General features: G+C 41.5%; 2 protein-coding genes across 6 annotated transcripts; one reads left to right on the plus strand and one right to left on the minus strand.

Moving 5' to 3' along the window:
• Nucleotides 1-3,886: 3,886 nt before the first annotated feature.
• Nucleotides 3,887-6,849, plus strand: LOC139916469 (endoplasmic reticulum chaperone BiP-like). Its single transcript, XM_071905357.2, has 8 exons — nt 3,887-4,035; nt 4,151-4,382; nt 4,504-4,641; nt 4,731-4,843; nt 4,962-5,352; nt 5,470-5,707; nt 5,812-5,976; nt 6,143-6,849. The coding sequence occupies exons 1-8, from the start codon at nt 3,920-3,922 to the stop codon at nt 6,709-6,711; spliced, it is 1,962 nt and encodes a 653-aa protein (XP_071761458.1). The 5' UTR covers nt 3,887-3,919; the 3' UTR covers nt 6,712-6,849.
• Nucleotides 6,850-8,092: 1,243 nt separating this feature from the next.
• On the minus strand, nt 8,093-13,511 carry rabepk (Rab9 effector protein with kelch motifs). 5 transcript variants are annotated; one of them, XM_071905361.2, is made up of 8 exons: nt 13,342-13,511; nt 12,473-12,527; nt 12,231-12,385; nt 11,231-11,386; nt 10,148-10,312; nt 8,875-9,024; nt 8,640-8,789; nt 8,093-8,423 (listed from the first exon to the last, which is right to left on the minus strand). In XM_071905361.2, exons 2-8 carry the CDS (start codon nt 12,523-12,525, stop codon nt 8,194-8,196), a joined length of 1,059 nt encoding a protein of 352 aa, XP_071761462.1. In that variant the 5' UTR covers nt 12,526-12,527; nt 13,342-13,511; the 3' UTR covers nt 8,093-8,193. The 5 variants fall into 5 exon arrangements, with proteins under 5 accessions (XP_071761462.1, XP_078144287.1, XP_071761463.1 ...); XM_078288161.1 differs by lacking the exon at nt 13,342-13,511 and adding an exon at nt 13,196-13,331; XM_071905362.2 differs by lacking the exon at nt 13,342-13,511 and adding an exon at nt 12,952-13,283.
• Nucleotides 13,512-15,917: the final 2,406 nt, after the last annotated feature.

Consider the following 15,917-nt stretch of genomic DNA (forward strand, 5'->3'; position numbering starts at 1 on the left):
TACTGTTTCCAAGTAACACTTATACACTACAAGGCATTAAGCATGGTATGCCTCATCATCCCAAACACTCTCCATGTATTTGATGCACATAGCCACACCTGAAAAGAAACACGTTTTCATTTTGAGAATAGACAGAACAAACAAACTCTAATGTCAAGAAAAACACAATTGATATGTTATTCCAACTAAATCTGGTATTTTAATTACATTAGCTGCAAATAAGACATTTATGGTCACACTGGCTTGTGCTAGTGTACACATATGAACGGGGCAATATAGGTTGACAATATAGCTTTGGCAACCAGGTACCTCACCTTGACCTATTTAGACATTTGAGTATCAGACAGAATAGTATCAGCTACAGTATCAGAAGAATGCAACCAGGTTGATGATTTGGTACAGCTGTTATTAAACAATACCATGACTGAAACAATAGGCTGGAGAGGGCCCATATCATATTAAAACTGAATATTCAGATTACTGCGGGCTTGTTTCACTTCAAAGTAGATAAGCCATAATTGGGAGGCAGAGTCTGTACATTCACTCATGTAATTTACAGACAACCTAGTTCATCTGATGTAACTTCATTTCCTTCTATTTACTCACATACATATTACACAGGGCTTGCATCATGCACATGCATCTATGATAATTACACATCAGATCCGACTCATGACGTTGACTTAATCAAACTTGTGCAAATAAGCGGCGGCCAGCATGCCCGACGAAACCAATGAGCTTGTTCCAACGAGCTGCTGTTTCCCCAATCCCCATCGTAGAGGCCGATGAGGAAGAAATGACAGTTTATATACAGAGAGCACCACTCATTCAGCATAACTTCAGATCCACAAGCTGAGAATAGACGAAACAGAGAGACACGTACTGAGATACGAGACTGACTTCAACTGAGATAGCGCCGTGATTCATTGATTGTTAAGGTATGTGCGAAAATATTTGTGAATAGAATGTGAACGTATTTTTTGTGGCGAAAGGTTAAAAGTGGTGGACAGCCATCAGGCAGCCGGGCTAAACTAACGTGTTAACCTAAAGTTAATCGTGGTTTTTATGACAGAGAAGAAGTGTGGATATTTGTGATAATCTGTGGTGCGCAGAGTAGCATACTTTAAACGACTAATTATGACAAGAATACTTCCCTCGCATGGTCTTGCTAGGCACTTTAACGCAGCGGTTCTCAACCTGGGGATTATTTTTGGGGGTCGCGGGATGGTTGTCAAAAAAAAAAAAAAAAATGTGATAAATATTTTTTGAGAATGATTTTTCCATTAAATCTCCCATACCAATGATATAATGTAGTCATTATAAAACAGATTTGAGTGAGTGAGTGAGTGAAATGAGTGTGTGAATGCGTGCGCGCACTGAGGAGGGCGCCAAGAAGTCGTCTCCTCCAGTTTGGGTGGCACATTGACAGGTGCTTGGCCAAGCTTAATAATATGAGAATGTATTGGCCCTAGTTTTTGCCTATTGCCATTATTCAGCTTGTAAAGCAGTTGTGTCGCCTCCTTCACAATGAGTTGTGCTGTCGGATCTTGAATAAAATTTAAAACTGTAATTAAAGCCAAATTGATTTAGACTAGTTGTTTTGTATATTTTTGGTCAGTAATGCAAGGTTTGTGTACGTTTGGTAGCTTTCATGTGTGCGTCTGGTAGCTGTCGTGTGTGTTTGGTAGCTGTCATGTGTGATAGTAACTCCTGGACAAACAGGGAGCAGAGAAGCGTGTGTTTGCAGCAGAGGGTCGCTCAATCTTCCACTGCTATGAAGTCTGCGTCCCGTGCGCAGAGAAAATAGGCTAAATACGCGCCGAGCTCCGTGCCGTGCGCGCCTGTGTAAACAGCAGTGCCAACAGGGCAGGGCGCCGAAGTGAAGCGGGTCACTGCAGTGTGTTTCAAGGGTGAGTCGAGAGGGAGGGGGTCGCGAACCCCAACCTACATTTTTTTGGGGGTCGCGGCTCAAAAAGGTTGAGAACCACTGCTCTAACGTACCGCGGTGAAGTTAGTTTTATTCGACAGACATTCACTCCGGATCCAGCAGCGTCTTCTTACTCAGTTTCACCCAGTGTTGGCAGTGAGAGGACGGTTAGCTCACCTCCAAGCGCTCGCTCTTAACCACAGGGGTTTCACTTAGGGACCATCAATAAATTACTGTTTGAATGACACAAAACCAATGTTATTTTCAATACCTTCGTGCTGACTTGCCCATATTAGTGAAAATTATGATTAAAAAATTATACTAAATTGGTCTCATATAGCACACCTATTTTGATTGCTAATGTGTAATTAATTTATTTTACATAAATATTTGAATAGAAAATAATTGCAGTTTTTTCAATAGCTTCCATGTCATGTTACCCTGTGACTCCAAACCAATGCAGAATTGTATTGCTACACTGGACAAATAAGACACACCTCTTTTTATTGGATTTTAGTGCTTCTTTTATTTTATATTAATATTTTTATGAAAATTCAGCATTTTTTTCAATAGCTTCCATGTCATGTGACCCAGTGACTCCAAATCTATACCAGATATTATTACTACACTGGACAAATGAGACACACCTCTTTCTATTGGATTTTAGTGCTTCTTCTATTTTATATGAATATTTTTATGAAAAAATCAGCATTTTTTTTTTCAATAGCTTCCATGTCATGTGACCCAATATTAATATATTAATATTGGATATATAATATTGGATAATATTGGACTATGAAGCTATTGAAAAAAAATGCTGATTTTTTCATAAAAATATTCATATAAAATAGAAGAAGCACTAAAATCCAACAAAAAGAGCTGTGTCTCATTTGTCTAGTGTAGTAATACAATTAGGCATTGGTTTGGAGTCACTGGGTCACATGACATGGAAGCTATTGAGAAAAAAAAAGATGAATTTTCATAAAAATATTAATATAAAATAAAAGAAGCACTAAAATCCAATAAAAAGAGGTGTGTCTTATTTGTCCAGTGTAGCAATACAATTCTGCATTGGTTTGGAGTCACAGGGTAGCATGACATGGAAGCTATTGAAAAAACAGCAATTATTTTCTATTCAAATATTTATGTAAAATAAATTAATTACACATTAGCAATCAAAATAGGTGTGCTATATGAGACCAATTTAGTATAATTTTTTTTATCATAATTTTCACTAATATGGGCAAGTCAGCACGGAGGTATTGAAAATAACATTGGTTTTGTGTCATTCAAACAGTAATTTATTGATGGTCCCTAAGTGAAACCCCTGTGGTTAAGAGCGAGCGCTCGGAGGTGAGCTAACCGCCCTCTCACTGCCAACACTGGGTGAAACTGAGTAAGAAGACGCTGCTGGATCCGGAGTGAATGTCTGTCGAATATCCAACCTAAAACTAACTTCACCGCGGTCGTTATAGCTACAGATGGAAAAACTAGCGGTGTTCATTATTGGACAAGGCAACCCTCCACCCCATCTAACGTTACGTTACCTACGACTTTGTCCTTTTCTGTTTATTGAAGGGTTTCAGCGCCTTTCTAAGACATGCTTTCCGTATATTAGCGGGGTTGGGATCCCACGCATAGTAGAATATCCAACCAGCATTGCTAGCCGTATTTCCGCGTAGGGTATACGAGAGCACACGTCATGAATGCCACGTCCTGGCGTTGTTTTCTGTTCTGCAGATTTCATGAATGCACCGTCCTGGCGTTGTTTTCTGTTCCGCAGATTTCATGAATGCACCGTCCTGGCGTTGTTTTCTGTTCCGCAGATTTCATGAATGCCACGTCCTGGCGTTGTTTTCTGTTCCGCAGATTTCATGAATGCACCGTCCTGGCGTTGTTTTCTGTTCCGCAGATTTCATGAATGCATCGTCCTGATGTTGTTTTCTGTTACGCAGATTTCATCATAGGATTTGAGCAAAAATACAAGCAAAGATGAGACTGATGTGCTTGGTGTTGCTGGTCGCCGGTACCGTGTTTGCCGATGAAGATGACAAGAAGGAGAACGTGGGAACCGTGATAGGAATCGACCTGGGGACCACCTACTCATGGTAATAGGTTATAGTTTAGCTGTTTAAAAAAACAAAACAAAAACAAATGGTGTCACACTGGAATGAATGAGTAATGCTTTTCAATGATAGTAATTACTAAAAATCTTTGCTGCAGTGTTGGAGTGTTCAAAAACGGCCGTGTGGAGATTATTGCCAACGACCAGGGAAACCGCATCACCCCATCATATGTGGCCTTCACCAGTGAGGGTGAGCGTCTGATTGGTGATGCTGCCAAGAACCAGCTGACCTCCAACCCTGAGAACACAGTCTTTGATGCCAAGAGGTTGATTGGTCGCACTTGGGGTGACTCCTCTGTGCAACAGGACATCAAGTACCTGCCCTTCAAGGTAAGTTTCTTACTCTGATAGTATGAAGTTAAGTGTGTGGTTGTAGGGTCTGAAGTTATTTAGACAGTGTTATTAGTGGCAAACTTTCTAAATTGATGTTTGTGTTCCTCTTGCTCTCTAGGTTATTGAGAAGAAGAGCAAGCCCCATATCCAGGTCGAAATTGCTGCTGGCCAGATGAAGACATTTGCCCCTGAGGAGATCTCTGCCATGGTGCTGACTAAGATGAAGGAGACTGCTGAAGCTTACCTGGGCAAGAAGGTACAACAATTTGTTTCCATATCTAATCATACACTGGTCCTGAACAAGTGTTTGATGTGTTGATTTAATTTCCCCTTCTGTTTCCTCAGGTCACACATGCTGTGGTCACTGTCCCTGCCTACTTCAATGATGCCCAGCGTCAGGCCACCAAGGATGCTGGAGTCATCGCTGGTCTGAATGTTACGAGAATCATAAATGAGCCGTAAGTGTCTTATGACAACGTTTATCATCTGCTGTAATTTGAAGGCAGTCTGGAAACATTTTCTTCCTTATTATATTTTCTCAAAATATATTATTTTTATTTTACTTGCCTTCTCCAGGACTGCTGCCGCCATTGCCTATGGCCTGGACAAGAAGGAGAGTGAGAAGAACATCCTTGTGTTCGATCTGGGTGGTGGCACTTTTGATGTCTCTCTCCTCACCATTGATAACGGTGTGTTTGAGGTGTTAGCCACCAGTGGTGACACTCACCTGGGAGGTGAAGACTTCGACCAGCGCGTCATGGAGCACTTCATCAAGCTGTACAAGAAGAAGACTGGCAAAGACGTGCGCAAGGACAACCGTGCTGTGCAGAAGCTGCGTCGTGAGGTTGAGAAGGCGAAGAGGGCCCTGTCTGCCCAGCACCAGGCCCGCATCGAGATTGAGTCCTTCTTTGAGGGAGAAGACTTCTCTGAGACCCTGACCCGTGCCAAGTTTGAGGAGCTCAACATGGTAAGCTGGCCACCTCATCAGTTGAGACTTGGAGAACTATTGCACAACAAAAACATTCTGTGTTTATAGAACATTGCATTAGGCAAGCCTTTTTACCCTGTCTTTTATTTTGTCCAGGACCTGTTCCGTTCCACCATGAAGCCTGTACAGAAGGTGCTGGAAGATTCTGACCTGAAGAAGTCTGACATTGATGAGATTGTCCTGGTTGGAGGCTCCACCCGTATCCCCAAAATCCAGCAGCTGGTGAAGGAGTTCTTCAATGGCAAAGAACCCTCCAGGGGCATCAACCCTGACGAGGCCGTGGCCTATGGAGCTGCTGTGCAGGCTGGAGTTCTGTCTGGAGAAGCAAAAACTGGTAGGTCATCATCCTGAGACAGTATATCTGTGCCACTGCATCAAGCTTGCAGAATACAAGACATGGGCCTGTTTACTTCAAGGTTTTTTGAACTTCTTGTACAGGTCCCCTACTTCTCGATGTGTGCCCCCTGACCCTTGGTATTGAGACCGTTGGAGGAGTAATGACCAAGCTGATCCCCAGGAACACTGTGGTGCCCACCAAGAAATCCCAGATCTTTTCTACCGCCTCTGACAAACAGCCCACTGTCACCATCAAGGTCTATGAAGGTAAGACTTGGACCGCTTCCTGTAAACTAGCCAAACAATGGATAGAATTTTCACAAAATATTTCATATGTGTGATTACGTTGCTTCATTCTTGTGTATAGGCTGATAAATTATGAGAAATGTTGCATAACTCTGGATATGATTATAATTTCAAACTTTCTCTTCAGGTGAGCGTCCCCTGACAAAAGACAACCATCTGCTGGGCACCTTTGACCTGACTGGTATCCCTCCCGCGCCTCGTGGTGTACCCCAGATTGAGGTCACCTTCGAGATTGATGTCAGTGGTATCCTGAGTGTCACCGCTGAGGACAAGGGAACAGGCAACAAGAACAAGATCACAGTCACCAATGACCAGAACCGACTGACACCTGAGGATATCGAGCGCATGGTGTATGATGCCGAGCGCTTTGCTGATGAGGACAAGAAGCTGAAGGAACGTATCGATGCCCGCAACGAGTTGGAGAGCTATGCCTACTCTCTGAAGAACCAGGTAGGCGACAAGGAGAAGCTTGGTGGAAAGCTGTCCGATGAGGATAAGGAAGCCATCGAGAAGGCGGTGGAGGGGAAGATTGAGTGGATGGAGTCCCACCAGGATGCCAATCTGGAAGACTTCCAAGCCAAGAAGAAGGAGCTGGAGGAGGTGGTGCAGCCCATTGTCAGCAAGCTTTATGGTAGTGCCGGTGGACCCCCGCCTGAGGGTGGGGAAGGTGAGCAGGATGAGAAGGATGAGTTGTAGGCAGGTAGAGGTCAACTCAAGTTCTCTCTATCACCCCTTGCCTCTCTGGTAGCGGCACCAGCTGAACGTAGATGGCAAAAAACAAAACTAAGGGTTCATCACGATATTTACAAAGAGAAACTACGCATCTACAGTTTGGAATTGAAGAGAGCAAGACAATCATCTTTTTCTGACCTCATAGCAAAAATACTAATAATGCCGTGTTGTTGATATAGGCTGACTAACCCTCAAGTGACGGTAGCCCCTGAACTGCTCTCCACTTAGTCATGTAATGACTTTGCCTCCTTTTTTACTGAAAAGCTTCAGAAGACTAGACAAGAAGTCAGCACTTCCATTTCAAGTAAAATTTCTATGTCACCGTTGTATTCATTCAAAACAAATCTAGTTACACATTTTACTCCACTTGATAAAGGAGTAAATGGTTTAGGAACAAAATACATTTCTGCTCTCCTTCAGTGTTACGAACTCGCCAGACCCCTCAGGTCTTCAGGTGCTGGTCTGCTTACTGTTCCCAGGGTCAGAACAAAACATGGAGAATCAGCTTTTAGTTTTTATGCTCCACATGCCTGGAACAAACTTCCATAAAATCTGAGGTCTGCTTCCACTTAAGAATCTTTTAAATCAGGGCTTAAAACGTTTCTGTTTGCCAGGGCTTTTTAAGAAATTTAGGTTTAGCTTATCTGCACTGGAATATTTATTCTTTTGTCTTTTGTCTTTTATATCTTTTTGCACTGTCTTTTTGAATGTCTTTAAATGTGATTTTAATATACTTTAACTTTTTATACATTTTATGTCTTTATTTTTCTTTTATTTATGTAAAGCACTGTGCTATATAAATAAACTTGCCTTGCCTTGATTGGACTCAAATGGTGAGAGGAATGGTTGGGAAAGGGTGGCGATAATACTGTATACCACACTGAATCTTCTAGAAAGACTTTTTGAAATAATGGATTTCAATATGTGTGGGTTCTCTTCGCTGTAGGGCGGAGATATTCGTCGGCCCGGATTCGAGGCTTGCTGCTGCTGTTCTCAGGCAGTCCTGAAAGGGGTTCTGTAGAGAGGAGGGGCTTAGTGGGGTGGGTGGGGCTTCTGTGGGTTCAAGGGCTCGACCTGCCCGATCTGGTCATTGTAGAAAAGCCTTTCTACTGGAACGACATTGAAATAAATGTTTGATACAAAACTGATTTTGTTTCTCTTATTGCATGAGTTTATATTTCTGTAGGGTATCTTTACACATGGTTGTACAGTTATGAAATCTTAGCAGAAACAACTGGGGGGGTGATGGTGAATCTAGGTTAAAAAGTTAAATCAAGTGCTCCAGTGTTTGATACAATGGTCAAAGTTTGATGAGCCAGGTTCATTTTACAGTACACCTAGCTACTTGAAAAATTGAACTTGAAACAACCACAAGCAACTACACTGTAGTACTTATTAAACACTTTAATACAACATTGACATAACTATCCACAACACCCAGGCATGTCATGTTATTACAGTCACAATACAGTCACTGTGTATGACTCCCTGAGTGTCCATCCCTCCGAACACAAAGGCCAGCTGTATCGTCTCTGCTGAGGCACCTGGGCCCTGGGCTTGGTTCCCTTCTCCATTCCCCTCGGCACACACCTTCCAAGGCAATAAACACATGGAGTGGTCTAAACGGTTGGGCGGCAAATCCCCTTCAAATTTCACCAGGATCCATCGACTTTTGTCTGCAAGCAGAGAAGGGATAACTTAAAAGATGCAACACATGCTCTACAAATACATTTTCTTGGGTTTTGTGACAGGATTTTAGTCAAGAGCTACAATGCTCCATAGCCTGTACAGTTGTAGAACTGAACAATTCATATATGATATTAAGAGTTAAGTGCAACCACAACAAACCAGCATTAGCTCACACATCTTGTCTTAAGGAAACTTGTGTGTACCAGTGTTAAATCTGTGCATGGTGTTGCTGGCTCCATCTGCAGTCATTCCTCCAAAGATGTAGATGTTCTTGCCCAGCACCACAGCTGAGTGGGCTGCTACTCCTGCAGGGATGTCTCCTTTGGCCTGCACTTTCTCCCACTTCATGCTACCTTTAAATAGTAGACCCACAGTTAGACTACTTTGAAAGAAACAAAATGGTAACTTCAAAGCATCCCTCTGATGCTGAAGGCTTACTGGTGTCAAGCGAGTACATATCGCTATGGAATTTGTCTCCAGCCATTCCTCCGTGAATGTAGATGCTTGAGCCCACTGTTACGATAATGTGGCCGTGCCTGGCAGGGGGATGTTTGCCTTGTGTTGCTGGTTGGGACCAGGAGGAGGACGCTGGGAATAGAGTGAAGGCATGCACATTAAGATAGAAGCTATGAATCCACAAATTTGGTTGTTGCTGTCAATATGGCATATGAAAATCAACTGAGAAACAGTAAGGCATGGCGTTTGAAGGTGATACTTCAACTTGGTAGAACATTTTCTCTTTTAGGGCACATACCTCTAAAACCGTTTTAGTATTTGTAAACACTAAGACATTTGCATGTGCATACCAACTGGAGACAGAGTGAGCTAGTGTCACAAAAGCAATGTCTGAAGTATTTTAAAATCTTCGCCGCTGTTGAATAAATGTCCTGTGCCATCACATAAACTTGACATGTGTGAAAAGGGCTAATGTGGAGTCGCCTAATCAGCATTTTTGATTAAATTGTTAGCACAGAGTTGGTTTGTGAAGAGGTAAGACCTTTATGTAAATAATATAGGATGGCTTGTCAGGTAGCATCAGAGAGTTTAGCTAACAGTAAACATACAGAGAATGTCACATGTCCATCAGAGATCATGATTGGTCAACCACCAATACCCATTTACTTTCATTTTGAAAACCTAGCCTAAAAATCATACTTCCATCATGTACATGATAAAGTAATTAATACTATTCCTTGTGTGCAGGGTCACCCATGCAAATTTTGCCTGATGGGAATTATCCATATTGAATAGAGCTGAACAATTAACAAAAAAATAAATAAATTGAAATCGCAATATGAACTTCTGCAATTTCCAAATCGCAGAGAAAAACTTGTGATGGTATGAATCGCAGTTTATATCACAATTGCAATATTCTGTCAAATAATTGCAATTTGATTTTTTGTCAGTGTCTTTCAGGCCTAATATTGAACTGCGGAAAAAAGCCTGAATGTTGGCGGTAACAGCAGACCCCCTTAACTGTCTGCTGGAGATAAAAGATAAAATTGACCTGATGTTTACACACTTCCTTTGTGTGTGCTAGCCTAAAAAGTGAAAATGTTCTAACAGTATTGCAGCAAGTTGACACATTCTTATCTTTGATGGTTTGACCAATGGAAGTCGGAGTGGAATCAAAGACGATTCCATTGTAAAGCACTGCTCATTAAAAAAAAAAAAAAAACAAGTTTAAAAAAATGGTTTATTCAACACTAACCTATATCAAAGACATGAAGTTTGGGGTCTGACACTGGTGCAGCCCCTGCTTCCCCGCCAGAAAAGACATACAGTCTGTCCCCTAGGCAGGCAGAGTTGGTGTGGTACGTCCTGGGACTGGGGGGTTTCCCGTTCACCGATACAGTCTTCCAGCGTGACCCACTGTCTGGACAAGTATACACATGTACAGAATGGACACTGAATCCCATTTATCAATATAAATATTATGTGGCAATATACTGTCACATACTGTACAACCAGTCTGTAGGAAGGTCTTAACACCACAACCACTTTGGTGACAACACAGTTAAACATCAAGTGGTTTTGCCACCTGTACAAACTGTTCATCTAAACTGATGCGACTCTGATTACACAACAACGCTTACTCTATATGGAAATGAAAAACTAGACAAACTTAAAGGAATAGTTCACCCAAAAATTTCAATTCGGTCATTATCTTCTCATGCCAGTACAAACTCGGGTGAGTGTTTTTTCTTCATACAACTTACCTGGAGTTCTCCAGGCTCGCTGCTGGAGGAGCTTCTTCCAGTGAATGGGGAGCTGGACGTTCTGCTTCAAAAAGGGCAATAAATGTCCATAAAATTACTCCATAAAGCTCGTGTAGTATAGTCAAAGTCTTCTGACGCCTGATGATCGCTCTATGTGTCGAAAAAAACGTAATTTGATCCATTATTTCATGAAAATCCGAGTCGATCGCCATTGCACGTACTTCCGCATTACCAAACCTCACGAGATGGAGGTCGCGCACTATTGCACACACAAACCTTGCGCGGCCACGGTGGCCTCGCAAGGTTTGGTATGAGCGATCATCAGGCGTCAGAAGACTTTGATTATACTACACAAGCTTTATGGAGTAATTTTATGGACATTTATTGCCCTTTTTGAAGCAGAATGTCCAGCTCCACATTCACTGGAAGAAGCTTCTCCAGCAGCGAGCCTGGAGAACTCCAGGTAAGTTGTATGAAGAAAAAACACTCACCCGAGTTTGTACTGGCATGAGAATGAGTAGATAATGACCGAATTTTAATTTTTGGGTGAACTATTCCTTTAAGTTGGGATTTACCAGTTAGTTGTAGGTTCTGGATACAATTGCGATTGCCGCTCTGCTGCGCCCCACCAAACACCCACAGGCTCTGTTGGTGGCTCTCCGGCACAAAGCTGCAGTGTTCATACCTGGCCTCCAAGCCCTCCCACTCTGGAATGTCCCATTCATGTTGATCTGGTGGAGCCAAAAAGGATAAAGACCTGTCAAAAAACTGAGTCAAAGTAATGAGAACCAGACTAATTTCCCTGCCGAGTACATAACATATGAGAAATTTATCTCGCCAACATGGTAGAGGTGTATAGTACAAGTATAAAGGTGATACATTACTACCTGAGATGCAGAGTAATTTACCAATACATAGGATATGATGTTACAATTTGTTGTGCGATAATCTATGGCAGCATTCATACAGAAGCCCTATTCAGATTTCAAATGCATGCTGTTCTAACCCACAAATGGTGACTATAGAAGACATCAGGCTATGCATCATAAATCTACAGGACCATCAGACAGGCAGCACCATTCACTAGTCACTTAAACTAAATATTACAGGGTGGAGTATGTGAGTGCAGGTATTTAATTTCACTAGGTTTATCAAATGGGTGTGAATGGGTGTGTGAGTGCAGGTATGTCACTGGGGTTATCAAGTGGGCCCCCCTCCCATCACAAATGTTCAGTTGAAATAGGCCCACAACACCTCCAGATTTCTGGTGTCACAGAACCAACACCCTTGACATCAAATACAGCTAAAGTCAGCTACACTATCCTGACCTGTCGCTTAGGCTTATCCCTAGTTCCCCACATTACACAATTTCTAAACATGCTACTGATCTCAAAGACAATAGGCTGATGGGTAATAATGCAAAATCTACATATCTGGACAAAGCAGATTTTTGTGTTACTGTTTTGAATTTGCTTACAGTATATCAATATGTCAAGTATTTTTTTTACAGAGGTATATATATGTCATAACCCTGCAACATGGCAACTTTGCTGACAGCAGCAAACACATCTTTACCTAGATTTATGATGTGAGATTCTGAGAAACTTCCACTGGGGTTGGCTCCACCAACAATAAGGATTTGTCCTTTGCCTCCATCTCCAGAGGGAGTGTAGGTGCAGTTATGGCCCACACTGACACCTGGGCCACTTCCCCTGGGTAGCAAGGAATACCTGTAGACAGCAAAACAATTTCAGCAAAACGAAAAGGTAGCTTCTTGGTAACATCACAAGTGTGATAAATTTGATAAATTTATTCACCATATTCCTTCTCTTGGTTTGTCTTGAGGGTCAAGCACTGGGAGAAATTCCATAACTGTTGGAGACAGAAGAATTGACATGATGTCAATATTCAGTATGTTTATTACAACCATTTTAACATATTTCCCATATCAATGATCACCACTTTGACACCCTCATACAGCCTAAATTTTAGGGTGATGGGCACTCTATCCAAAATGGCTGAAACAAGCCATGAAGACAATCAGCACCAAAACATTCAACATGGCAAGGTGGTGAACAATTCTCATAAGGCTCTTGTCTATACATTGGCATTAGGACTTTGTCAAGGAGACTACGCCATGTAGGACTGAGCCTGTTACCTTTTTCAGTGGTGATTGTCTCAGTGATTATCTCGCATTACGTCTCAGAGCAGCATCACCTGTGATTAACTTTGACGACTAGACAAATTATAAACCCCATGAGGTGAAGAACACTTTTACTTTTTATTATGTTCCTACCTATACAGGATCTCCAAAAAGATACCAGCAAGAGGAAAATTTCACAAAAATAAAGCCTACATGAAATTTACAATCAAAACAACCGAAAATATGGGTTTTTTTTGTGAGCGCTAAGTGAGGAGTGGCTTATGCAATACAGTCGCTAAAGACGGAAGAGTCTGAAGTGAACAGTGGCGAAATCCAGCGATAAAGTCAACTGACAAAGCTGCGTCCCAAGTATTACTGTAAGTATTATAAGCCATACTTCTATGTTGTTAACCGGTCCATGTGTAGATCTTCCTCCCCACAACCATGTCCTTCCGGGCGGAGCGTTTTGAGCAGCGACCAAGGAGGTTCTAGCGACCCGCGGTGTCGTAACGTTACTGCTGCAAAGCCACAACCTGACTTTACCTCAGTCGTATAGGAGGGAGTCTAGCTTTCCGTGTCATTTAGCTGGAGTCGGTATTCTTTGTCACAGTTGTCCGTCTTTCGTACAACAGAACGATTAGCATACATAAAAAGCTAACGTTAAATACACATTTCGCTCCCTCGGCTCTCAACGAAACGCTACGTTGGAACTCTCCTACTGCGCAAACCTGTACATTGGCAACGTTGTTGCCTTGGTTGCATTCGGCGCACGCGCAGTTTTGTCCTTTCCGTGATGCGCTTCCCACGCTCCCAAGCCGACCCCCACCCACCTAGCTTTTCATCTTTCATCCTCGCAACCTGAGCAAAGGAGCCACTGCCAGTCCAGTCCAGTCCAGGAAACAGTAAACGGTGCCAATGATAAAACTACAATAAAAAAAAAAATGTTTTGCTGTCTATCGATGAAACAGCTGCCACATTCAGCTCCTGGTCTGTTTGAACTCACACCTGATAGGCTAAAAGATAAAACTGCTACCCTTCAAGAAAAAAAGGCATGACATGTTGAAACCAAGAGCATAATAATAATAAAAAAAAATAATAATAATACACAGCTGATGCTGGGTGATTTCTATGGTGCAATAGTCTGCAAAACACTTAATAGCCCCTACGTTTGCTTAGCAAATGCAAATAACTTAAGAGTACCAAAAAAATGGACTATAATTCAAAATATATCAACTCCCATCATTGTCAATGGTTCACACGATTACAGTATTCTTGTACGGTTGCGTTGCTTGTGAGATTTACATAACCAAAATAATTACTCCAGCACCAGTCACACACACCAAAGAGAGAGAGAGATAACCATTTTCACACACTCCTATTTGTACGATTCTGTATTTTATGTTGGGTTGGCTATATATAGGCTATTATCGTGACATATTTCCCTGTCTTTTTAAAGCGAAGCCCTACGAAATAGGCGATTTGTGTGGGAGATATGCTTACAGTTATCAAACATATGCCTAATTCAGAGAATTGTATGATATAGTATGACTGAATAGGGTATTTTTTTGAGTAAAATCCATATGCAAAATTAAGCATCTAACCTAGCCTCCATCAACTTTTCAGTCCATGTAAAACCAGGTAGAAAGGCCTATCGGTCTGCAGTGAGTTACATGAATTCAGTGGTCTAGTTGTGACATCTTGTGGTCACATGTAGATGTTGCAGGAGTGACTTGTTCACTGAGTTGTAAAGGATGGAAACACATCGAGCTTTGCATAAAATGAATGGGAGACCGCCTTTAAGGACGCTGATAGAATTACTGGTTCTGTGGGCACATTTTCTGGTTCAGAAACACTAGCCTGTTATGAAATGAAGCCTGTTTTGGTAGGATATTACAGTTCAAACAAACTCCACAAAGTCTCCCTCTCTTATTTGTTACTGCAGCAGCTCCAGAAAAAGCCTCTTAATAAAATCACAGGTAGAAACTTTCCACCTGAAGAGTAGCTCATGTTCACAACTAAGCAACAATCTATCTTGCAAGATCATTAAAGTGCGACTTACTTTTCAGTTTGCTGTGCTGTCTAGTGTTTTCCATATTATGAGATTGCACTTCATAATATGTCCAATAGGCTGTGCCATTCCGTTCTTAAGAAAAAACAACTACTAAATTGTACAAAATTTTGCCTGTAAAATCTTCCATTTGTGATAGTGTAAATATAGGATATTCCTCATGTATTTGTTGTATAGCCTACACAAGACAATACAACACTATATTCACCAACCAAGTTTTACAGCCCTTTTTAAGAGGGATAACTTTAAAATCAAGACCAAAACTGACCTATTCTTTGACAGTAAACTAGACTACTAAACTAGCACAGGAAACTACATTTTATATGCTTCAACTTTAATTAATTAATTAGTTAATTCATATTTTATTAGCATTTTTAATACATTTTATTCTGTTAAACAGGTTGTACACTCACAGAGACTAGGCGGCAGAGCCACTTCTCCCTTCTCCCTGGATAATGCATTAAAAGTCAGATATGGTGACAATCATCAAATAGAGACTGCTGTGCTCTCCTAACATCCAACCCAACCCAACTGAACACATACAAAATGAGATTGATAAATTCATCTTTGACTCTGTCCAAAAAGGTTTGGATAACTGATGAAGAAAAACATTTCCTCATCATGCCCCACCTTATCTGTCCAGTTTTTTATGGCCTACCTAAAATTCACAAATCCCTGGTTGACCCCCTATGAGACCAATTGTTTCTAGCAACGGCAGCATGGAGAATTCCAGAGTACAAAACAGCCATTCACATTTTTTACTCTATACCTTAATCTGACATCAGAGCTCTCCCTTTCTTTCTAAAATTAAAAGTACCCTATAGGGTGAAATAGCCCTTTAGGCGAAAAATACTACATACTGGGCAAGTGGCTTAAAATTACTGTTGCCATTATTAATGAAAGAGGAGGAGGGACACCAAAAATTGTGTTTTACAACTATAGCCACTACGCGCAGGTTACAGTTTGTTGATGTCTTGATGTGTTCTTGTTGGTGTTGCTTGGCTTGGCTTGTTCTGAACAAAGTAAACTCAAATACGTTCATAAAAATAAA

Source organism: Centroberyx gerrardi, chromosome 2 (assembly GCF_048128805.1).
Source record: "Centroberyx gerrardi isolate f3 chromosome 2, fCenGer3.hap1.cur.20231027, whole genome shotgun sequence".
Classification (NCBI taxonomy): domain Eukaryota; kingdom Metazoa; phylum Chordata; class Actinopteri; order Beryciformes; family Berycidae; genus Centroberyx; species Centroberyx gerrardi.

Coding starts and splice junctions, on each gene's coding strand:
- rabepk (XM_071905361.2), bottom strand. CDS start 12,525: ATGGAATTTCTCCCAGTGCTTGACCCTCAAGACAAACCAAGAGAAGGA. Junction 11,387..12,230: donor ATCTCACATCATAAATCTAG/GTAAAGATGTGT, acceptor TGGCTCCACCAG/ATCAACATGAATGGGACATT. Junction 8,790..8,874: donor TATGTACTCGCTTGACACCA/GTAAGCCTTCAG, acceptor TACTATTTAAAG/GTAGCATGAAGTGGGAGAAA.
- LOC139916469 (XM_071905357.2), top strand. CDS start 3,920: ATGAGACTGATGTGCTTGGTGTTGCTGGTCGCCGGTACCGTGTTTGCC. Junction 4,844..4,961: donor ACGAGAATCATAAATGAGCC/GTAAGTGTCTTA, acceptor TGCCTTCTCCAG/GACTGCTGCCGCCATTGCCT. Junction 5,977..6,142: donor CACCATCAAGGTCTATGAAG/GTAAGACTTGGA, acceptor CTTTCTCTTCAG/GTGAGCGTCCCCTGACAAAA.